This window comes from Polypterus senegalus, chromosome 2, assembly GCF_016835505.1.
Source record: "Polypterus senegalus isolate Bchr_013 chromosome 2, ASM1683550v1, whole genome shotgun sequence".
Taxonomy (NCBI): Eukaryota; Metazoa; Chordata; class Cladistia; order Polypteriformes; family Polypteridae; genus Polypterus; species Polypterus senegalus.
The window spans coordinates 266,155,468-266,179,869 of NC_053155.1; the positions used below are offsets into that span (position 1 = coordinate 266,155,468).

At 38.6% G+C, this 24,402-nt stretch overlaps 2 protein-coding genes across 3 annotated transcripts; one reads left to right on the top strand and one right to left on the bottom strand.

The window, feature by feature from the left end:
* Positions 1-358: 358 nt before the first annotated feature.
* Positions 359-6,569, top strand: gtf3ab (general transcription factor IIIA, b). The gene is made up of 9 exons (XM_039745492.1): positions 359-541; positions 626-726; positions 816-912; positions 1,118-1,206; positions 2,556-2,629; positions 2,710-2,793; positions 4,574-4,803; positions 6,028-6,081; positions 6,330-6,569. Exons 1-9 carry the CDS (start codon positions 359-361, stop codon positions 6,483-6,485), a joined length of 1,068 nt encoding a protein of 355 aa, XP_039601426.1. The 3' UTR covers positions 6,486-6,569.
* Positions 6,570-6,587: 18 nt separating this feature from the next.
* On the bottom strand, positions 6,588-14,878 carry mtif3 (mitochondrial translational initiation factor 3). Of its 2 annotated transcripts, none has more exons than XM_039745494.1 (4): positions 14,795-14,878; positions 8,504-9,000; positions 7,036-7,190; positions 6,588-6,803 (listed from the first exon to the last, which is right to left on the bottom strand). In XM_039745494.1, exons 2-4 carry the CDS (start codon positions 8,997-8,999, stop codon positions 6,597-6,599), a joined length of 858 nt encoding a protein of 285 aa, XP_039601428.1. In that variant the 5' UTR covers position 9,000; positions 14,795-14,878; the 3' UTR covers positions 6,588-6,596. The 2 variants fall into 2 exon arrangements, with proteins under 2 accessions (XP_039601428.1, XP_039601427.1); XM_039745493.1 differs by lacking the exon at positions 14,795-14,878 and adding an exon at positions 14,670-14,788.
* Positions 14,879-24,402: the final 9,524 nt, after the last annotated feature.

Below are 24,402 nucleotides of genomic sequence, written 5' to 3' on the forward strand. Positions count from 1 at the left end.
AAAATAAAAATGCATTAAGCTTTCCTACAGGTACAGCAATATAAAATATAATCTTTCCTATTCGAATCATAATGTAGTTGCCCACTGAATTTGTGGGCAAGTTACATTGGAATATTCTTTGAGGGGGTAATTTATTAAGTAAAGAACAAATATATTATTCTTACTAGTCTTTTATTTTCGGTATTTCACCATTCATTTTTATTTAACTTATATAAATATATGCTCGACTTTTTACATAAATAAAATGTATTTTTATTTGGTATTAATAAGTGTTGTCGTATTCGTCCTTCCCTTCGTTTGCATCCCCAAGAGTTGGTCTCGTCCGCTTCGGAGGATATACAGTAGACACGTGGTAAGAATGATGGTGGGAGAAAGTTTGGTGTTTAACGGGCGAAATACTTGTGTATTTCCTTTACCTCTTGCTGAAATGGGTGAGAAGCGCGTTTCTGACAAAAAGTATTTTTGCTCCTTTGAAGGGTGTAATGCAACGTTTAATAAAAATTGGAAGTTGGAAGCACACATCTGCAACCACACCGGCCTGGTAAGACTATTGGACACTTCTTAGCGTGTTCCTGACTCGCACGCCGTCTGAATATTTTTAAAAGAAAACTGTTTGCGTTTCTAGAGGCCCTTTGTATGCCAGTATGAGGGCTGCACCAAGAGCTTCACCAGGAACTTTCATCTCATAAGACATCAGCTAACGCACACCGGCGAGAAACCTTTCCGGCAAGTATTGTCAAAACCCCGAAGTATTTCAGTGCAAGGAAGTTCAAGCTTGTTGTAAAACCGCTGACTTTTTAGCGATTGTTTTGCAGATGTACGTCGGAGGGGTGTACTCAAGCCTTTAGTACCAATTCTAATCTCAAGAAACACATTGCACGTAAACATGAGAACCAAGGACAACAGTATACCGTAAGTATTACTTTATAAAGCTGGGACTAATAGGTATTGCGAGCGTGTCAGCCTGCTTACTAGAGCTTTAAAGATAACCCGATAGTTATTAGTGTACATGTTACATCCCTGCTCTTTAACACTGTTTTTGGGGTAGTTAATGAATCTCCTAAAGTTTGCACACATTTTCTTTATCTCGAGGCTCACATCATTGTTTGTTTCTCAGTGTGCACATGAAGGATGTGGAAAAGTCTTTAAGAAGAACAGTCAACTTAAAGCCCATGAATTTGAGCATACCAATATTTTGCCGTACAAGTAAGTAGGATAACGCTGGCGCGTATGCATTACTGGCCTGTGTGTGTGTTTTATCCGTCTCGTACGTTTTCGTTGATTTTCTGCACTTTAATGGCATAGCTGCATACCTTTTGAAGCCATGTATGTAATGTAAATATGTGAGTGTGATGTAATTTATAATTGGTGAGGAAAGCCTGTTTGTCTGTCTCCCTCAGTGCTTACTGGCTGCAAATCATCCTGTCACATCTCCTGTCCACATAGCACTATGGATGACCGTGAAGCTGGCGCATAATATTGGTACACGGTTCTTGTTCAGGATGTGTATATCACAGTCTCTATTACATATGCTGATTTGATCAAATGCAGTACTTAAGACTTCACACTTTCTAGTGGCAGTCACCATGGGCAAGGCACTACTTCACCTGCTTGTGCTCCATTAAGTAAATCGCAGCTGGTTTCGTTTCCTTTCTCTCTCATATGCTGCGAGTTGCCTTGGATGAAGGCATCCGCCAAATAATGATGATTAACAAGACTACTGTTCTTCATGTTGTCCTCATTCTTCTCTTCATAGTACTTACACCAGACTTGGAGAGAGTGTTACACTCATCACCCTTTTTTTTTTTTCGTTTTATTTTTAAAATGTGTTACTTACTCCATTCAGTGACTGTGAAAAACATGTAATGGTTTTTGTGCCGCACAGAGAAACTTTCTGATAAGAGTGTGTTTTTATGGACACCAGTGCTGAATAGCAAACAGTAATGCAAATGTTCGGGGAGAGGGATCTTAAAATTTGTGACCTCTCTTTTACGAATATATGCTTACAAAGTCCAAAACACGTACAGTATTTGTAGATGTAGTAAAATATAACGAACATCTGAGCGCATGATTGGACATGTAAAGTATAATGGCAAGGTTGTCAAATTTTGGCTGTTAACTCAACCTCTTTAATTTTGAATAAATTCTATGTATTTTTATCAGTTTTGAAATATTTTAAGATGAACTAGGTACCAATGTGATGTAACATTGCTAAATGGGTTTAAACTTGCCAGAGCCTCTCTCCTGTTTATACTTGACTGCCATCCACAGCAAAGATTATCACATAATCCTAAATGTGCAAATTTACTTGAGAATACCTTTTTATTTCTAGGAAAATTGATTTTTTATTGTCCATTCAAACCAGGTTACAAAGTCACTAATTGCACAAATCCAAATATACTGATGGAAACCTTTCCAAAAAAGTATGTGATTTAAGCTGATTTTCATAAAGAGAACTGGAAACTTGGCATTTTTTTTTTAATGTGCAGTTAGACTTTCTTTGTGCATCCCTAAAAAAAAAAAAAAAACGCTTTAACTGTAAAACTTTCACCTAGGTGCAACTCTGACGGCTGTTTGAAAAATTTTGCTTCACTCAGCAAATTGAAAAGGCATGAAAAAGTACACAAAGGTATAACACAATTTGCAAATTGATATAATGTAGTTCTTCTAAACACTTGCACATTTTTAACAATTTATTTTATTGCATAGGTTATGCCTGTGAGAAAGACGATTGCGAGTTTGTTGGTAAAACCTGGACAGAATACCTCAAACACAGAAATGGCAGCCATCAAGGTAACTTTTTTTTTCTTTCAGAAAATTCTGTAACTTAAGAGCTGCCAATAGTGTGTGGTGGTGGTGGTTAACCCCCGAATAAATGGTGAACTACATCAGATGTAGTTTCAAATGGTACTAAATGAATCTTGATGGATTACAACGAAAACTCATCTTTTCAGTGATGTGCATATTTAATGTAACTTGGGGGTCACTAACTCTAGCATATTAAAGAAAGATGGGAGGGTTGGGCTGTGGAGTCTACATCAAATCACATAGTTCGCCAGTGAAACCTTCATGTTGAACCTTCCAACCCATGATTCTACCATGAGGCGACAGTGGGAGTTGGAGGGCAGGGTGGAAGTAATGTTTGCTTTTGGTATTGTAAATACAGAAATGCTGGTACTGTACCATCTTAAAGATTGGGATTTTTGGTATTCTGTGTACGCGCTCACATTAGATACAATCCTAATCCGTGTATCTGAAACTGGGCCAAAAAAACAACTTGATCTTGCCTGTCCAGTCAACCACTCCATCTTGAAAACAATACAATAATAAAAAAAAAAATACAGTAATAAGATAATACAATAAGTATCACAACTTTTATGCAAAAGTAGTAAACCAAATGACACTGCATGCTTATAACAACTTGTATTTCTTCTGCAAAATCTAATAACTATGCACGCACTTGTCTGCAATGGTGTATTATCTAAAGCGGAGGTCTCCAACTCTGGTCCTAGAGGACCACCGTGGCTGCAGGTTTTCATTTTAACCCCTTTTTTAAATGAGTACCCCGTTTGTGCTGCTAATTAACTTATTTGGACTTTATTTTAATTGAATTGCTTTTAAGATTTGTTCCCTTGAATTTCTTCATTATTCCTCTGAATTGCTTCATTTCTTTACATAAACGGTACCCAAACAGAAATGAAATGTGAAGTGAGGGAGCCAACAGAAAACCAAGTCAGGGCCACCAGCTGCTTAATGAGGTGCTGATTCTTGTTTTTAATTCAACCCATCCTTTAATTCCGTGGCTTATTGCTGCTCTTTTGATGCATTAGCAGACATTTCCAAAATTGTTGATTTTCTCTTTTCTAAGAGCACTGGTAAAATGTTTTGGGGACCTGGGCAGATTGACATTCCTGAGACTTTCATCATTTTCTTTATTTTCAGATATTGTGTGATGGACACCAGTTGTTTTTGGCTCATTTTGTATCATTGTTTGGCTGCTAATTAAGGAAAAGGGCAATTAAGGGGTCAGTCTTTACGAGCAAGTCAATTAAAATGAATTCAAAAGAAGTTAAGAATAAATGGTCACTCCTTAAGGGTTAGAATGAAAACCTGCAGCCACGGTGGTCCTCCAGGACCAGAGTTGGTTACCCCTGATCTAAAGTATGGCCACTTCAAACACAATTGCATTTTTTTTTTTTTTTTTTCTTTTCATAATTTGGTTAGAGTGGGTTGCTTTATCCAGGATTATTCACTGACTGTTAGTTTGGTGTTGCCCTAGCAGTCAGTGAATATGTTAGACAACTTCTGCAAATTGGATTTACTTAAAGATGTGAAGTTAATTTAGCAATATTAGAATTAATAAATAGATCCACAGTGCTGTATAGTGTGTGTGTGTGTGGTGTTTTTATTTAAGTCCTGGTGGGGGTGTGTGGTATATTAAGACATACCATAATGTTCTGGTATAACTGGGTTGTTAACTAGGAAGGAGCTCTATGGCTATTTGCATTTTTCTTTAATGTTAACCTGAGGGTTTCTCTCTCTTCTCTTTACACCAACCCCGGGTCTTCTGAAGAATTAATTCAATGCAAGCAATGTCCAAAGACATTTAAGAAGCTGTGGTTCCTTGAGCTGCACCAGAAAATTCACTTGGAAGAGAGACTTGTATTCAGGTGTCCAAAAGCTGACTGCGACCGTACATACACCACTCACTTTAATCTGCAAAGTCACATTCTCACTTTCCATGAAGAGCAGCGACCCTTCAAATGTGAACATCCTGGATGTGAAAAAACTTTTGCAATGAAGGTAAGCCTGCCTTTTTATGTATGAATGTATATTAGGTTATTTTGCCTGTATAATCTCAGTGTAGGCATATTTCTAACTGTAACAGCTGTCTTTTGCCACGTTAGTTCTTGGAGTGCTTTTCTTGAAGTTGCTTTTAAAATGTTAGCTAAACTGACAGAGGGCTTGGTTTTTAAACAGTACTTTTATTTTTAAGTCCATTCTCCACTCATTCAGTTGTAGCTAAAGTGTTTTACTAAATAGAATAAAGACATTTACAAAAATCAAAAATGAAGCAAGCATTTCTTTCAGGATATTTACTGTAATCCTTTCAGTGTGCAAACCCTCTGACATTTCCCAGTTCCTAGAACCAGCTAATCGGAATATTCTCAATAAGGCTTTGTCAGCGTTCAGGTCACTCATTTGCTTCTGCCTGGTTTTGATAAGGCAAACAAAATTGCAGTGGAGGTATTACTGCTTGTAGCACGGTTCAGTTTGGTTGTATTTTGGATTAGTTTCAATTTAATGCCTCTTGCTTTATTGGACTTTGGATGCAGTGGATGAGATCTTTTGAATTTTGACCCAGAGTTAACAAACCACAAATATTGGTCCCTTTCATGTTCTATAATTCAAGTACAACACCTTTTTAGCATTGTTTTATCTAAATAAAAAAAAAAGCCTGGTCCTAGTTCCGCTAAGTTCTACCAAGTAATGGAGCTTAAAACATTTTGCATCAAGTGGAATAACTGCATAAAAAAATAAGGTCATATTTGCTAGTGCTGAACATCGGGGGGGTTGGTGTTTTTTTGCTTTTGATGGCTTGGTGAATATGAAGCCAAGAAATAAGTATGTAATTCAGATACCAAAGAAACTAAAGACCAACACAGGAAAACATTTTTTTAAGATCTTTACAGATGATAAATGTGTAATGGCAAAATTATAGCTGCATTAAAAAGAAAACCATTCTCTATTTGCTTTTAACAAGCTAGGACTGAATAAGGACTAAGCTACCAGTACAGCTGGAAATTTTTTAACTCAAAATTGATTTCTGTCTTAAGTGTTAAATTTGTTTTCAGCTTTAATTAATGGTACTTCTCTTTATTTGACAATTCTTGAACTTGTTCTCGAAGCACTAAACTACTCAAAATGTAAGTTTTTATTTAAAAATGAATCTAAGCTATGAAGCATGAATATAAGATTTGTTCTATCTTGACTACTTTTTTTTTTCTCCCCCCCCTCTCTCCTTAGCAAAGTTTGGAAAGGCACCATGTTAAACATGATCCTGAGAAGCAAAAACTTAAGGTAAGAGGATTAGTTTGTGCAAGCAAAGTAATTCAGATTTCAGACCCCTGATATTTCACCAGCTAGCACAGTGTAATGTTTGTTTAAATCTTTAATTCACCATTTTAAATAAGGAATTTTGTATGCTAGTCTTAAACTACATCTTAAATTCAGAATCTGTTGCATTGTATTTCAGTTTAATGTTCGTACTGGGTAATTTATTTTTCAACTTAAATTTGTTTTTGTTTGTGTCTTTTAAACATGTAAAGAAACGCACTCGTCCCAAACGAAGTCTGGTCTCTCACCTAAGTGGATTCAGGCCACCCAAAAATAAAGATGTAAGCCCTTGTGAACCACTGCCTGGTGATCTACAGGAAATGGTAGAAAAAAACGGCATTGAAAATCAAGTGCAGCCCATAATATAGCTTGCAAAAGGCAATATGTTATGCTCAGGTGCAACAGGATAATGTTTCATTTATGTATATAATATAAAGCACTTTATTAATAAATCTCACAGCAGCTGAACGCAATTGTCCTTAGTTTTTATTGTTCTGGCTGTCTTGGGGACTGATCTCATTTCCTTGTGTGTTCTTTTTGTCTTGTTTCTTCAACTCATTTAGCTCCTTTTCGGACAAGTGCCTCAGAATGCACATCATTGCTTTTCCCTCTCTCATCACCTTTGGTTTTGATGCAAATGTAGCTGTGTTAGGAATGCTTTGGACAATACCTTCAAGTAGAATTTCCTTGATGGGGTGGGGGAAAAGAAACAAATATAGATTAAGAATACAGAACATTTTCCAATAGCTTTCCCAAATTCAGACCACTGCTACAACACAAGGTTGCACATAAAATTTGCAGTCTAGAATTCTTAGAAACCCATTATAACATACAAATGTTAAAGCAATGTGGGCAAACCACCTTGGCTGATCACTTAAGGTCTGAGGTAAAATTTTTTTAATTCAACTGTTAACTTACCATTTTCTCTACATTCGTAGAAGCAGATTTCCCTCTCACAGTTATTCGAACATGGTGCTTTTTTTCAAGCCACTGCTTAATTTGTTTTGTTTTTATTTCCAAGTCATGGTTTGCAATATCTGATGAAAACCCCAACTCCTTTACTTGAGTTATACCTACATTAAGGGGGGGAAGATTTAGGTTTTGAAGTTAGGAATATTTTTCTTTTTCGTTGTTTAACTGTTGCCAAATTGAATGCACAATAAGTATTCAGGTCCACTTTTCAGTTCAGCAACTAGCTATACATGCATACATACTCCTTACTAGATCTTTTAAGACACATACAGTAGAACATCAGATGCAATATGAAATTCAGATATTTTGGTATTTTACCTATTAAATTACCTATGTCCTTCTAGGATGTACTGTTACCTGACATTTTAAATCTATCATGTGAAGAGTCTACTCCACAAAATTTAATGTGTGGACATATCAAGATTTGATTTTCATTTAAGCAATATCTATAATTGTCATATTTACATTATGTAGTCCACTGTATAATCTAAACATAAATGCAAAAAAGTGCACTCCTACATTAATCACTACCATAAATACCTCAAATTATAATTGGGTGCAAATGATTAGAACATCATTAGAGAGAATCTTGGAGGAACCTGAACTATTTAAACCTCATACATTTGGTTTTCTCTTTAAATGTGTTAATACCATGTCTAGATCAAAAGCATTCCCTGGGGTCTTCAGAAGCAAGGTGTTCTGTCAGAATACTAAAGCTCCACGGAGTGTGAATCTTGCAACATGGCAGTGACTCAAAACATAAGTCAATCCACCAATGAACTGCTAAAAGGAAACAAATGGAGGGCTCTGAAATGGCCATGTCAATGACTGGATCCAATTCCCATTGAGACGTTGTGGGGGGCACAGCAGAAAGGTAGTGGGAAAATCTTTCTCCCGGCTGATGTCAGAGACTATAACCTAAAGAAATGTTTACTTGAGATTGTTTTTACCAATGGGGGGCAATAACAGCTATTGGGGCCAAGGGTGTATTTACTTTTTCCACAGACTTAAATGGCAAATTTTTTTTTTTTGGTTGAATAAATTGTAAAGTCAAATTTTCATAAACCAATATCACCTTTACATAGATTCTGATTAAGTGAAGATCATATTTTTATGTACGTACTTTTTCAAATCCCTGTATATTAATGGACTGTTATAAAGTTTGTAGAGAAATTGCAGGTAACTCCAATGGTTTACATACAATACACGGCTAATCAAAATCTTGTTGCATTCAGCTTTAAAATATGCATTTTTTTTTATTTTTGCTTCTATGAACTTGTCTATCATCAAACAGTGTAGGGAAATAATACATTTTTAAAATAAATCTCCTGTTAGGCTGCACAGAAATCTAACCTGAAGCCTGATTCCACGGAGTTCCCAAAGTAAATGAAACTCGCACTTTCTTAATACTTACCAGTCTTTGCTTTCTCCTTTTCTCTAAGTTTTATTTGCTCTTCATAAATCTGTTTTCCAGTCATCAAGCGGTAGACTGGCGGGTCAGTAGTATCCTTTAGCAGCACCAGTTTTAATCCACTTTCATCCATAACACGGATGACATCTGCTCTATGCATGTGACCTAAGTTCTCTCCATTTTCATTAAATACCTGGAGAATTCGGTGGGGAATCTTTCTACCCACATTTCCAAATGCCTTTCTTTCTCTAGGGTCCGGTTTCAAGTCGTGAACTTCTTGGTCTTTATTGGTCACATCTGAAAAATGACTAATTTTAAGTAGTGCCCAAGAGGCTGAAGTTAACAAAGAATTCAATGGAAACGCTTGGCCAGTGGTTAGTTTCGTTAGTGTATGCAGGTAAGGAGCACCACAATCCCTTCTGGTGAAATTGCTGACCATGACTCTGGATTCATGTTTCAGTCCAGTGCAGACGATTCTTCTCAAGCAAACTGTCGCCATTCTAAAATAAAAACAAAATTGTTCAGCTTTAACTACTCAGGGGAAACAATTTTCAAAACTAACATCTTCAAACATTGAGCAGTTTTGGAGATGTCAAGCAATTTTGATTTTAAATACAAAGTCTGAGGCAATATACAGTATGTTTGTTTGACCTTTGAAGGACTGACAGTGTTTTAAAGTATATCAGTTCTGCATCTGCCTCCCTTAGTAGTTGACATTTATTATAAGATTTAAAAAATGTAAATGACACCATTTATTAAAGCCTGTTTTATTTGCTTTATACGCCTACAAAACTACTTAAATGTTTTTGGATGCTTGTCCTGAAAACTGTTTTATTTTAACATTTCAATACTACCGATTTTCTTTCTAACTAATGTTTAAGAGTGTGCCTGTTTGACTTCTCCACAACAACTTTAAAGGAATGCCATAAAGCTCATTATACAGTAACGGTGCACTGTACATTATACACTTGACTTGAGCATTCATAGTTTTCTTACTCTCTCTGTACGTTTAGTATTCATGTGCTCGGAGGTTGATGTGCTTGCTGCTTCATGAGCAGCTCTTTTCTCCACCCTATCGGCCCACTTCTTCTCTTCTGTCGTCAGCATCTTTTCACATTAAAATTAATTAAGTCAGTGCTTGTGTTGCAATTACTTAGTATGTTTTCTTTAATTTTTCACTTAGGCTGGCACTTAAGTTTTCAATCTGCCTCAAGAATGATTTAACATAGGTAGAGGTAGGGGAAGTGACGGCGAAGGTAGTAGGGATGAGAATGGCACCTGTACGCATGCGCTGCACGGCTGCCCGCTGCTGACAGTTGATTCCACAATAAAAAAAAAAAGAGGAATAACCTTGGAGGTCAATCATCGCCCCGAAAGCGGATAGTCATGTAGAATATATGTACCAAATTTCAGGTTAATAGTTCAAACGGTTTGTGAGCTAAAGGCGATTTAAAATCCTGGACAGACAGACAGCCACGGTAGCATATTACTGAAGAAGAATGGCCCTTTTCGCACTTACACAATTTTTTATCCAGGGGGAGAGTCATCAATGGGCAAGCTCTCTTCTGTTTAAACTAAACAATTGTAGAAGCACAAATGAAGAACTTCTGTAGTTCTGTAATTCTTAACAAACATACTTTAGTTTTCCCACTGATGAAACATAGTGAAGATAATAAACTGAAAAAAATCAAAAGAGATAAAAGACCACATTTTTTATATACAGTGGAACCTCGGTTTGCGAGCATAATTCGTTCCGGAAACGTGCTCGCAGTCCAATGCACTCGTATATCAATGTGAATTTCCTCATAAGAAATAATGGAAACTCTGATGATTCATTCCACAACCCAAAACTATTCATATAAAAATGATTAATACAGAATATAAAGTAAAAATACATAAAACAAATTAACCTGCACTTTACTTTTGATGGGACCAATGGGACGACACGCGGTCTCCCAGCGCTATAGCAGAGACAGACACACACACGTGTGTGCTTGCGTGGACACACACATGCACGTGCAGAGAGAGAGACACAGCCGCGCACGCGAGAACCACCATCAGCTCAGTTGTGATCACATGACGCTCAGCAGACAAAGTGTATCCATACTACTTGTATTGCAAGACCTCGCTAATTATCAAGTCAAAATTTATTAAAAATTTTAGCTCGTCTTTCAGAACACTCGTAAACCGAGGTCCCACTGTATCATTGCAGCACTTTAAATATAATGAGTGTATGCACTGCCATAAATGCAGTGCCATTTTATCCGGAACAACTCCAGTGTCATACTGACATGGTGCTTGCCTTGGAGTTAATGTTCGAGAGTCCATGCTGACAGAAAACAGCACGGCAGTTTGCTTCTCAATTGAACGCTTCTATGTGACGGCACCTACTACTGGTTAGTATATGCAACTTAACATAATTGCAATGCTATTAAATTACTTTTTTCTATGTAACAATATGAACTGTAAGTTTAAATGCTGTTATGTCTGCATTTTTTATGTCAAGAATAACTCTAATCCAACAAACTTGAAAAACCTTTGAAAGCACTGCAACAATAAATGGTCGCTAGGAAAACTTAGGCCGGAGTTATACTTCATGCGACACAACGCATGCTGCAGCTGATGCTCCTGCTACGCAAACGTTGTAGTGTTCATACTTGCACGCGTACTTTACGTAAATCTGGAGTAATCCACCAGGTGGCAGTGCGAGATATTATCACGGTGAGAACATGTTCGGCTTCTCTGTGTTGTGAATTGCCTAGAACACCCAATTAAATTCTGATGACACCTTACCGCAATATCTCTGAAAAGGATGTTTATTGATTAAATCCATCAATCCAGGCATGTGTCCATTCCAGCAAGCATTGGGCACGAGTGAGAAACAATCCCTGGACGGGGCCTCAGCTTATCGCAAGGTGAATACAAGCACTCACATACACTAGCGTCATTTTAGTGGCACCAAATCCCCAAATCTGCATATCTTTGTAAGGAAACCGGAGCACAGTGTGGAAGACAAGCAGGAAATACCAGCAACATAACTCCCTGCGAGACAGCAGTGCTCTCGCTCCACCACCGTGACACCCTTATGTGTGTAATTATTAACAGTATTCATTATTTAAACAAAATTATATGTAAAAATGTAACATACACACTTTAATGCATTTCATTATGAAAGTGGTATCAAGTACAAATCTAAAGATTCTAAATGTGCAGAGTGGAATATCATACATTTAATTTGTTCTGTGTGGTGATCTATTGCTGCTTGCCGCTGCTGTCAGGTCCAAGAAGCTCATAGTGATTAAAAACTGGGATGAAGTTTACGATTTTCCTCAGTGGCTTAAATACAGCGCTATACATTATGTTGCTGCTGTTAAGTTGCAAAAATAAAAAAATAAAAAAAAAAGACGGCACAAAAGATGGTATGTGAGACTTTAAAATGTATCATGTCATTACGATCGGGAATATGCGATGCTTAAATATAAAAGCACCATGAATGCATCTGTATTTCGGCATTTTGCTTCACCACATCGAAGCATTCATCCCGTAGGATCTGCATAGAGGCTTTCTGTCACAGGTAGATAGTAAACAGAGACACTGATGTCACGTTCCGACTTTTAGCACACTGTGCCCCCCCGACTTTTTGCTACGCACGCGTCCTGCTAATTTCTGAGGACCTGCTCAGAGGACGCGTGAAATGAATGATGGGAATGCGTGGCAGCCATGATGTGGGAGCGTGCGCGTTCTGAGCGTGAAGTATAAATCGGCCCTTAGCGTTCATTCAGACCCCAACCCACAACGCGAGCAGCATTATACGTCCCACGAGAAAGAGATTTAACCACGCCCAGGGCAGGAAATAAAGGATAAATGTTTTTACAAAAGTTTTAAAGTAAAAGTGAAAATACTGCATATGTAACAATTCCCATGAAAATAACAATCTCTTTAAATTGTATATCTGCTAAAACAAACCTGGGGGTGGGCGAGCGAAGCCCCCTAGTATATCTATATATATATGTATGTACTCTTTGCATTATATATGTCAAATAATGCAAAGAGTATGCGACACGTGGTAGGTAACCACCCATACAATCAGATTGGGACTCCAATCTCCAGGTTGTCAAATAAACAAACCACACGCCGTGGCGCAGTGTATAGAGGCTTCGCCTCTGAAGCTGACATCCAAGGTTCGATCCCCGCGAGGGATGCAATGGAGTGTGTACGCCTGATGAGCCCAAATATGGGCGAAACATGTGTTGCGTCCTCTTTGCATTATTTGACAGTAAACTATGTAACATTCTTTGATCTGCTTCTCGCAACTGAAAGGGCCTGTGGCGGATGTTTGCCGACTGGCAGACCAACCACATGCTTTACCTGGTAGGTAACCACCCATACAATCAGATCAGGACTCAGAACACGGATGCTATGAATATATGTGTATATATATACAGTGAATATACAGCATATGTATCTATAGTGTGGTGGACGACCAGAGCCCTTACCCAGCCGGGACACCCTGAGTAGGTTAGGACTGGGGGAGTGAGTGTTTTCAAGACTGTTTCTCCCCCAAACTGGCAGAGGACAGCCCCTTTGGCTTGCAGTGGTGCCATGGCTTGCAAGCATGGAAGCTCAACCCTGTTGGGGCCTGTGGCCACCTGCACTTTTACACAGCCCTATTTGGCAGCATTTCTACCGGAGGAAGCTCACTGGGCACCTGGAGTCCTTCCGGGTGCCCTATAAAGGGAGCCGGTTAGCATCACTCAGGGGCCAGAGTCAGGAGGAAGTGGACAAAAACGAGGCGGAAGGACTGGCAGCAAAGAAGGGACTGTGCTTTACTGTTTGTGCTGGGTATGTGTAAATAAATTGGGTGTTGTGTGCTAAACTTGTCTCTCTGCCTGTCTGTGTCGGTTTATCGTGGCTGTGCGTGCCCTGGTCTTTCACAATACAGGAATATATAGATAGAATACAAAGTGGACTGACTGACTCACTCACACAAAAAACTGCCATATGGCATGATGGTACATCTAGGACTGTCAGTATCTTGTTATGAAAGGATACTTCAATATATAAATATTTAAGGTAACCCACCCCCCACAAAAAAAACTGAAAACTTTGACTGATGCCTGAGCATACAACTGATGAAAAACACGAAAAGAAATGCTAGAATGTAAGCCGTTAACAACTGAAAATCTTAAACCTTTAATAATAATAATATCATACCATCCCATCTCTGTAACATACCCCATGTTCACTCCTTCCTCTCCTTTTCTAATTCTGAGAAACTTGTCCATACTTTTATCACATTCCGCATCGATTATTCCCTACTGGCAGGTGCCCCTACTAATCTTATATAGCAGCTCCAGCTTATTCAAAACTCGGCTGCAAGAGTCCTTACTCAAACCAGCAGCAGCGGGCACATAACACCCATCTCACTCCGCCTTCACTGGCTCCCTGTGTCATACAGAATCGAATATAAAATCCTACAAAGCCTTAAACGACCTTGTGCCAAGGTGGTGTGACTTGCTCATGATTATGAATCCACAACCTCAGGGTTTGAAGTGTGCGGTCCAAAGCCTTAACCACTACATCACACGGCCTCAACTGCAGTTCGTAATTTCCCGGGCAAAGCCGGGTAACACAGCTAGCCCCGCCCACTGTATAATCCAGTCTAATCACAATTGGTCACAGTTTGTGTAGGATATTCACGTTCACCCCTCCACGCGATTTTTCCTCCCCCATTGCAATAGGTGCAAGTGTTCCAGCAAAATCGTGCATCTGAATTGTCTAATGTGGCTGTATCAGCTATCAGATTTCGGCTCCATTCATGTTGCTCTCCATCACCTCAAACCTGGAAAAAGCAAGTTGCCCGAATAGATCAAACGACACTACTTGTCAAAAGTGCAACAAATTCAGATATATTTACATATTTAATTACAAAATAGCATACCCGATGAAGACTGTGAAACTAGCAGCACAAAAGGTAGCAAGCACATTTGAATGACACCTAACTTTGTCATTGCCGCCACGGTTTTTCGCCTTTTGGAACTGATGCACTTTTAGGAGATTCATTTAAAATCGTTTGAATAATTGCCTTCGACAGTTTAAAATTAAAGCAACGAATTGCTATTTTCATTTTTAATTCGTTTTCGTCAACTGCAACTAATTAAAAACTTACCCGAATATTATCTGACTAAATAAAAGGATTCAGCACACGCATGCTTTTGTGCAGGAGTACAATGCCAGACTTTTCTTTTCGGCGCTGAGAAAGTGGAATTCAAGACAGGTCGTCTAGGGCCTTACCTTCGTAATTACAAGTTCGTCGCATGTGTATGACGTCACAAAAATGTGTCGCATATCGAGCTGCGTAGTTCCAGCGATTAGATCGAAGTTATTTTTAATCTCTTTGATTTTGGGGACCCAGGTGTTTTAGCGTTTGGTTAGTAAAATTTTAAAAACAGCGATGCGGTACACAATCGAAAGAGTGGAGTTTGGAGCGCGATTAAAAACGAGTATAAAATGCGTAACAGGCGCGCTGACAAATACAATATTAAATCGAAGAGCGGGCGAGGAGTTACCAGCATAGCTGGTACATTGCTGTTTGTGTAAATTACTGACACGGCTGTTTTTTTTTTCAGGAGCTGGTAAACAAAAGACTGAGACCCGCTGGTTAAGAAATGCTGGATTATTACAGTTCAATTAAGTGTAGATTTACCTGCGTTTACTAACGCCTGTAACCATTCATATTATCGAGTATGAATTTTGTATGGATGTGATATTTTATCATGTGAGCCGCATGCATACATTTCCAGCCGTCAGTAATTTGGCAAAACATGGATTTCTTTTAGCAGTTACAAGACGCACAGAATAGATCGAACTTAATTTGTCCCCAAGGGGAATTTTGGCTTTTTACAGAAGCCCGTCTCGTAAATAAATTGATAACGCAGGGAACCATAAAAAAGTGAGATCAGTTACAAAGTAGTGTCGTTCACATCAGGATTTAGGGACCTTAAAAACTAGACTTGATGTTACTTTGAAAGAATTAAAAGGATAGGACTGACTCTGGCCCTAACGGAAGGGGGCCCCTTCACGCTTGATTTTTTTTATGCTGATGGTGTGCGCGTAGATATATATTCGGACAATTATTCAAGTTACATGTAATAGAAAAGTTAAATCATTTCGCTTACAACAATACAAGTGAGTGTTTTAATAGCCGCACACTCCACGCAAGTAGATGTCGTGCTCGTTTCATGTGAAGCACGCTTCTCAAAGGGGGCCAGCAGCGGCACGCTTCTCAAAGACAACGGAGAGCCAACGTCCTTGAGCTTGACGTTGAGTCGTATGTTTGTTGAACAGGGTACGTGGATAATGGATTGACTTTGCCGCTGTAATTGAATACTTCGTTTCACACACACAGGCGCTGTTCTGTCTCAGACAACAGAGATATTGTTGTGCACTATCGTGGATGTTGATGTGTATGGTGTAGCAGAAGTCCGTCTCCGTAGTTTGATAATTCATTCGCTTGGGTGTTTGTTTAGTGTTACTTTTAAAGCAGTGACGAGTGTGTGTTGGTTTTGTGTGTATCACTAAAGATTCTGGATCACCCGGATTTTTTGAAAACTTTGAAGTTTGATACAGCAAGTTACCATACTGATTGTACACCATGTAGATAACCCTAACCGTTAGTATATATTAAAATGTTCAGCTGTTACTCCTATTCATTGCATTGGTATAATTGTACGTTAGATAATACATAGGCCTATCTCATTAATGTATTGTTTCAATTCCGCTACGAGCTTCCGTTCGCACTGACTTTGCTTCTCGCAGTCAAACTTTGATGTGCGAGAAGGCTTAACTCATCAAGTATGGTATTCATAAATGCAGCATTGTCGCTGTCGGATAAACTAAATTTTGATCATTTTCTGTACGTATTTGAAGGTTTTGGCATGTGGGGACCCGGGGGAAGGCAGAGGGGCCCACACGTACCCGGTTGTCAGGGGCCCAAATATTTCTGGCGGCGGGCCTGACACAAGGTTAAATGGAAGCACGTTAGTTGCAGAGATGGTGATTCTTTTGTCATCTGCACCTCATTATTAACAGATGACTGGTTAAAAAAAATGGCAACAAAATCTTAATGAAGCAGTTTAAAACTAAAATAGGCAATTACAGGTTCTGAATTGTTACGAGCAAGTTATTTAAAACTAACTTTAAAAAAATACAACTTTATTAGTAAACTAGCCTCAGTACCTATCGAAGACAGGTAATAGAATAATTTAAAATATTTACTATGTATTGCCTGCCCTATGTGTACTTTCAGTGCCTTTCCTCCATATTGACGTATGTCTGAACCTCTCTTCACCGGCACTACCTCTCTAGTGTGTTCCAGTAAAGACTGCTTCTCAGACTTGGTCATTATTTTCAAGGTGCCTTTCTCTTCCCCCGTCTGGTTTTATACTTTTCATCTTTTGAGGTGACTCTCTCAGCTTGAGCCTTTACTCCTCCTTGTGTGTCTCACACTTGTATTTCCTCTTTCTTTCATCACGTCACCAAAGCCAAAGTGACCAATCAGATTGGTCTAAGGGATGGTACACACAGACCATTAGTGTTTTATTATGTAGTGTAATAGACAGAAACACAGGTCCTAATTAAGAAACCAGTTAAAGTAAAAGCCTGCAGCTACTGTGGACCTCCAGGACCGGAGTTGAGTGTCCCTACTCGAAAAATGAGCCACAAACTCCCTTTCATTGGTAAAAGTTTGGGAGGGTGTCTGTTATAATTTAAAGAGCGACTATTATTTAAAATTTTATAAACTTCAATTCATATGTAAAAGTAAAATGCAATAAATCTTTTATATCTCACATATTTGTTGTAAGTGACAGTTCTGTTTTAATTTTGTGTGTTACATATTGAGTGGATGCTATGGTGGCCTTATTACAAACTGGCATGTACTTTTTAAATTATTCTTAGGAGGGAAAAAACACACAGATCTACAAATAAATCTTGATTATGTATGTTTGGTTCATAGAAATGCAAATGGCCATCCGTGACTTTTGTTGATGCCTCTTATTATTGTCATGTTAAAATGAAAAGACAGACCCTTTAATAATAATTTTTGTTTTGTAAAACTTATAGTAAGCAGTCTGTCTAATACCATTAAGTTTATACAAGCTCTTCAGAAAGGACTGTAGGCGCTTTTGACCTGCCAGTCTGCTTGACAGAGTTTCTTTATGGCTTAAAAAAGGGGATTTTATGAGCCTGCTCGTAATAGTCGACTTTTTGCTACATTACTTCATTTCTTTTCTTGCTCACCCACCCCATTCAGTTTGACTAGGTAAAGAAGCTCTCCACAGCTGTTTTGAAGCAGAGGTTGGCAGAATTTACTCTTTATACGGGCAAATGCATTACTGAATGCCAAAAGTGAATGATTTGTGAGTTGCCAGGGCAACATGCCGGGAAGATTATTGGCTGTGCAGCTGGGTTCAAAAGTGCTGCTGGGCTCAATGCAAGGTAAGGGGTGAGTCAGGTTGGCAAGCTGCACAGCACTTACCCATGGTAAGACATTGGAGCTGATGGGAAGCTGTTGAGGAAGGTGATGGATGCTGCAATCTGTTGAAGGGAGACGGGGTCCCCCAGATCTGTGTTTTTGTATATAGTTAACATTATTGATTGGTATTTAGCTGTAAATAATAAAGAGTGACTTTCACAGTATTTCACAAAAGGAAGTGTGTGTTCTTGTCATTTTGATGGGGAGTTATGTTGAGTTGGGTCTCCACACCTCTACAACCTAAACTAAACAATCTGCCTAGCGAGGTTAGGTTTACACCTTAAGACAGTCTTCAGACTCTGCTGACTCCGCTCTAGGGGTGTGCGATATTGGAAAAAAAAATATCTCGATATTTTCTGGGACTTTGACGATAACAATAATTCCAAGATAATGTAATGTATTATTTGAAATTATATTGAATTATATTTTTGTCATCTATAGCTTTACTTATTAGGTCTTTTTGTATTCTTAAACGTCATAATAAATAAGATCAATTTAACCTAAACTGCATTTTATAGAGGAACCCCAAATTACTCACCAATCGCAATATGAAGCCTATGTCCAAAACAAGGTAGCCTCTTCCAGTTATTAATCCGTAGTGCACTGACAACTTTGGCTCCGCTGTCTGCCATGCAAACCATGCGGTCTTCTCGCAGTGACCATGATACCAGCACATCTTTCAGACCTTGCGCAATGATGTCGCCAGTGTGATCTTCTGAGAAGTAGGATGTTTGCAAACAGAAGCTTTGCAGTTGCGAGTTTTTGTCAATGAAATGCACCGTCAGAGAGAGGTATGGCTCGGATGTTCGGCTTAACCATAAATCCGTTGTTGTGGCAAAATGTGAAACCTTTTGCAGTTTATGCGTCAGAGTTTGGCGACACGAATCATACAACTTAGGCAGAGCTGTTTGACTGAAATATTTTAGGCAAGGCAGTGTGTACCTTGGGTCTAAAGTATTCAAAAATTGTTTAAAACCATCTGTCAACCACTTGAACTGGCACCATATCTTTTGCGATGTAATTGGTGACGGCGTTTATGTCATGCTATCTGTTGGTATTCTTGTTGTAAGGCACTTTTTTTGCAGAATGAGTCCGCTAAAGTTTGCTGAGTGTGTTTTTGTGCTTGTACCTTGGTTACTTTAGACTTGTGCTGGACAGTTGACTCCTTAAGCTTTTCGTCTTCTTTTCGGTGGTTAGTTCGCAAATGGTGAAACAAGTTAGTTGTCGGGCTGTCTTTAACGGCAACCGATTTATCACATAGTTTGCAGATTGCCGTTTTTTGAGCAACCTCAGTCTTTTCAAAACCAAACCCCTTGCCATGCGAGTGAGAATGAACCACGTCTGGCAATTAACTCAGACGACGTAGATGGCGAGCCTGTTTTATCATCTGGCGCTGTTTGTTCACTCATTTTGAGGAAGGGAGCGACGCTAACCTGCGGCTTGCTGGACGTGCACGCCTAAGCAACTCGCTTTGCGCACGCGCAGTGATCTATACTGTTGCATTAGTTAATGAACTCTGTTTCTTTTCTTCTTTTTTTTTTTTGCAAAGCGAGTTACATACTCGATCATTTAATCTCGCACATCGTTAAAACAGCAATTAAGATATAATCGTAAACGATGTATATGGCACACGCCTACTCCGCTCACACCACAGCCAAAGAGGACACTGCCTTGTGAGTCCTTTCTGCACACTCGCCCTGCATAAATTACGGACCAGAAGTGGTCAAAGAGTGGGGGATAGCGAAACTGTTATGTTCTATCCTCTGAAATACACCTCTGTTTAAATAAAGTGTCAAGTAAGGCAGATTATAGCCATGCATGTAAAACTTTACCTAAAATCCTCTATGAAGACCATGACAGGGAATCAAAAAAGTCAGATAAAATCAAAGAAATAAAGTAAAAGAAGTTTCTGTCAAATAAAATTAATTTAAAATTAACATCAGTTTTTCAAACCAGCTCATTTTGTTGTTATTGTTTGTTTTAAATTACAGGATAGAAGAAAGACAGAGCCTGTCCCTGAAGCTTTAGGTGAAAGGCAGGAACTAATCCGGGGTGGGATACCAGACTGTTGCTTAGTCGGACATTCCCTTCATAATTAGGGCAGCTCATCCCTGACTATTTGAAGGTGGGATTAGTCAAGGTAGGGGTGGGGATAAAATCGCAAAAAATAAGGCCGGCTGTAAAAGTGTAGGGTGAATCCGAAAGAGAGCACCATTTCTTGAAGTAACCACTAGGGGACAGGCTGTTACAGTAGCACTGAGACTTTAGATAGCCATTTCGTATCTTTAATTTCCACAGATGAGTATGTGATTCAGTATTTAATTGAAAGACTTCTGGTGGGTCCATTTTATTAGTGCCATTGAGTATTTTAAAGACCTGCGCTACATCTAAATGTTGTTTTATCTGCTTGAGATCAAAGGTTTAATTCCATTACCCCGTTAAAATAAGACAAATTAGTCCAAAGACTAATTGCTACGGACACAATGTGGACTCCTCTAAATGAAGAATGGTTGTGCAATGAGTAGTGCTGCCACCTCACAGTTCCAGCATCCTGAGTTTATATCCTGACCCAAGTTGTTACTTGCTTGAAATCTTCATATTGTCCCCATGTCTGTGTTGGTTTTCCTCCCACATCTCTAATGCACATTCAAAAGTGACCTTAAATGTGTGTGGGTGTTGTGTTAGTGGGCCCTATGAAGGCCTGTTGCCTTAGCCATAACTGTTTTTTGCTTTCCTGTCTTGTACCCAACACTGCGGGGATTGAGCCCCCTCACACACAACCTCCTAAATTAAATGAAATTGAGTTTGAAAATGTTATGTTACACTAAACAGAATGTTTCTACTGTTTACCCAATTTTGATGGTGGTCATGGACTTTTGGAATCTCTGCTTGTTTGGTATTTGCTGTTTTTTCAATTTTGAAGTAATCATCACATTTTAAAAGTTTACTTTTTTTTTAGAATCCGTGTTATTAATATAAATTACAGAGAATAATGGTCCAACTGTGGATTCCTGAGCTACTCCTGTGATAATTCAAACCAATGTGGAGTCATTTATCATTAGTGTTTGTTTCCTGCTCATTAAACTGTTTGAAATCCAGCTTTCCAGTTCACTTCTAATGAAATCTAAGTAAATTATGTTGTAGAAGAGTGTAGAAGTTGGTATTACCATATGCATTTTACGTATTTTCATAGTAGCTTTATAAATTAACTAAGAAAAAGTCTGTTCAATCTATTCTGATATTTCTAAAGAATGGGTGATAGTGGCGCAGTCATTAGCACTGCTGCCATACTGACCCAGAAGACTAGGTTTGCATCCAGTCTGTACAAAGTTTAAATATTCTGCCTGTGAGACTGAAAGAAGATGTATTTTCTTTTTCACACACACCACACATGCAAGTTTTGAGGTAAGGAAAACAATAAACTAGTAATACTCCGTGATGACGGCACCAGAGCGTAGCGGCGTATTGCATGTTAATTACCACATGCAGATTAAAATTTTTTTTTTTTTTTTTTTACTAATTTTATTACAATCAATACATAGCAATCAAGTTTTTACAAAAAAAAAAGAATTATGTTAAGAACAGATCGATCCCTCCTGAGAGAGAGAGCAAGCCAAACGGTGTAAAATTTAAGGCTTGTAAAAATACCTAAATTAATAAATTCTCTGTGCTTTATAAACTTATTTTAAAATATTACTGATTAGATCCTGCCATGTTTTGAGAAAAGTCTGCACAGATCCTCTAACTGAGTAGTTGATTTTTTCCAATTTCAAATAATATAACACATCAGTTTCCCACTGACTTAAAAGAGGAGAGTTTGGGTTCTTCCAGTTTATCAGAATAAGTCTGCGTGCCAACAGTGTAGTGAATGCAATCACAATTTGTTTGTCCTTCTCCACTTTAAGCCTCTCTGGAAGAACCCCAAACACAGCTGTTAATGGGTTAGGAGGGATTGTGAGTCCAAGGCTGTCTGAGAGGTAATTAAAATTTTTGTCCAGAATAATGTTAATTTGGTGCAGGCCCAGAACATGTGACCTAGTGAGGCTGGGGCTTGGTTGCAACATTCGCAGGTTGGATCATGTCCTGGAAACATTTTGGAGAGTTTTAGTCGAGACAGATGTATTCTTTGTATTCTTTACATGTGACAACATTAACCCTAAGCACCTGCACACAAACACACACATAGTGTGTGTGTGTATATATATATATATATATATATATATATATATATATATATATATATATATATATATATATATATATATATATATTGTGAGATGTGGCCGGCTTGTCATCTCGGCCAATACCCCCAGGCCACCAGATGGAGCCCTCCCTGCAGTATGGAGGTGCCCCGAAGACCAGCAGGGAGTCATGGGACATGTAGTTTTTATACAAGACCCTGCTGGATACCACAGGGGCCACAAGAGGGAGCTGCAGGGAGGACCGAAGACTTCTTCGTGCCCTATAACCCGGAAGTGAGTCAGAGGAAGAGTGACGTGCTTCTGGGGCGAAAAGAAAGGACTTGTACCTGACCCGGAAGGGATTGAGAGTCACATGGGCTGGGGATTGGAACGCTTCCAGGTCAGGGTATTTAAAAGGACTGTGGGAGCTCCCAGACGGCGAGCTGAGCTGGGTGGAAGGGTGGCAATGTGTTTGGGAGTAGGAGGATTGTTTATTGGATTATTATTGAGTATTGAGATTTGTTTATGAGTATTGTGGAGGAGAGTGTGCTTTGTGCACTGTGGCAATTTAATAAAGTCAAATCTTGGACTTTTACCTGGTGTTTGGAGTTGTGGACAAGGGTTCAAGGGAGTGATAGCGCCCCCTATCTGTCACTATATATATATATATATATATATATATATATATATACTGTGTATATGTGTGTATGTATATATATATATGTGTGTATATATATATATATATATATATATATATTGTATATATATAGATGGAGAGAGAAAGAGAGTGAGTTGAGGGTTCAAATAATGTGAATATCATATAAAAGTACCTTTTGCAGGTTCTAAAATATGTATATATTTGGGTGAGTCAACAAGAGCTGTTAGGGCAGTTTATTTTATAGTATTCAGGCAGTTATGAGGATCCAGAGCATGAAGATGTGTTGCAGCACTGTGGTCCTGTGTGGTGTAAATTAGGCTATTCTGAGTTGTGGGAAGCATGGTTGCACTGACACAGGTCATTCGGAGGAATTCTGACTGTTCTGTACATATTCTTCTGAAAGCTCTAAGGGACGTGTACTATCAAGGAAAATCCTTTGCTTTTCACACTGACCTTAAACTTGAGGTTCTTTGGTTTGTGGGAGCATGTACTCCAAGCTGTAGTATTATATAGTGTTTTCACCTGAACAAGATCAGTCATGGCCACTAAGGTACACCCTTACTTATAGTGCTGATTAATCCAAGACAAGATTATGTGCAAACAGTATTGAAGACATCACCTTTCAGATCTCCTACTGACCTGGAAATGATAATGAGCTCTTCATTCTCAGACAAGAAAGGCAATATGGTTAATATGATAAGCAGAAGCACACACCTCTATACTATACTATACTATACTATATAACATATAAAACCTGGACTATTATGTCTGCACTACTTTTCAGTCTGGGTGCACATTCCTTACTTACTGAGTCTTTCCCAAGGCAGATTCACAGCAGATTATGTCATTCGCTGATGGAATTGTTATTGTCTGGTTTCTGTCTTTTATCTGTTAGGCATGTTCATCCTGTGAGTACCCAGTCATACCTCCTTATTATAAAGAAAACACCCAGTAAATAATTATTATACAAATACAACATTCAAATGACAGAACATTTTGTCAAAGAGAAAAACAAACAAGCAACTGTTAAACCTTAACCAAATTTTAAAAATATAGTAAAACAAAGACTCAATTGTAAGCACGTTAACCAATCCCAGTAATGTAAATTCAGCATTTCACTCTGAACAAGGGAGCAAAGTCCGTGTAATCTCTGAGGTGATTATATCTTCATTCTGTTCCAAATTGTGAAAATTAAGAATAAAGTAATCTACATATCAATCCACCCCTTTGACAACAGGTGAAGATCAGAAGTCCATTCAGGCTCTACTCAGGACGGGTGTGAATGCCGATGTTGGTACATTCGCTCTTCCTGCACTCTAGCTGCACATTTCTCTCTCCAGGGTTCAGTTCATCAGAGTCATGCCCTTTTCACTCTGAATGTTTAATCCTTTACACAAATTTTACTGCCCAGAGCAGAATAGCTTCTTCACCCCTGTCCCATAGTCTTTTCAAACACAGACATAAAAAATGTGAACAATAATCAGCAGAAGGCAAAAGAAGTTTGGCTTGCAAGGGAATATTTTGCTCA

What these genes read in the sequence shown, in the direction of transcription:
- mtif3 (XM_039745494.1), bottom strand. Translation starts at nt 8,999, where the DNA reads ATGGCGACAGTTTGCTTGAGAAGAATCGTCTGCACTGGACTGAAACAT. An exon ending in AAAGGAGAAAGCAAAGACTG is followed by an intron (nt 7,191 to 8,503) that starts GTAAGTATTAAG and finishes CCCTTAATGTAG; the next exon opens with GTATAACTCAAGTAAAGGAG. An exon ending in CTACGAATGTAGAGAAAATG is followed by an intron (nt 6,804 to 7,035) that starts GTAAGTTAACAG and finishes CACCCCATCAAG; the next exon opens with GAAATTCTACTTGAAGGTAT.
- gtf3ab (XM_039745492.1), top strand. Translation starts at nt 359, where the DNA reads ATGATGGTGGGAGAAAGTTTGGTGTTTAACGGGCGAAATACTTGTGTA. An exon ending in GCATGAAAAAGTACACAAAG is followed by an intron (nt 2,630 to 2,709) that starts GTATAACACAAT and finishes TTTATTGCATAG; the next exon opens with GTTATGCCTGTGAGAAAGAC. An exon ending in AAAAAACTTTTGCAATGAAG is followed by an intron (nt 4,804 to 6,027) that starts GTAAGCCTGCCT and finishes CTCTCTCCTTAG; the next exon opens with CAAAGTTTGGAAAGGCACCA.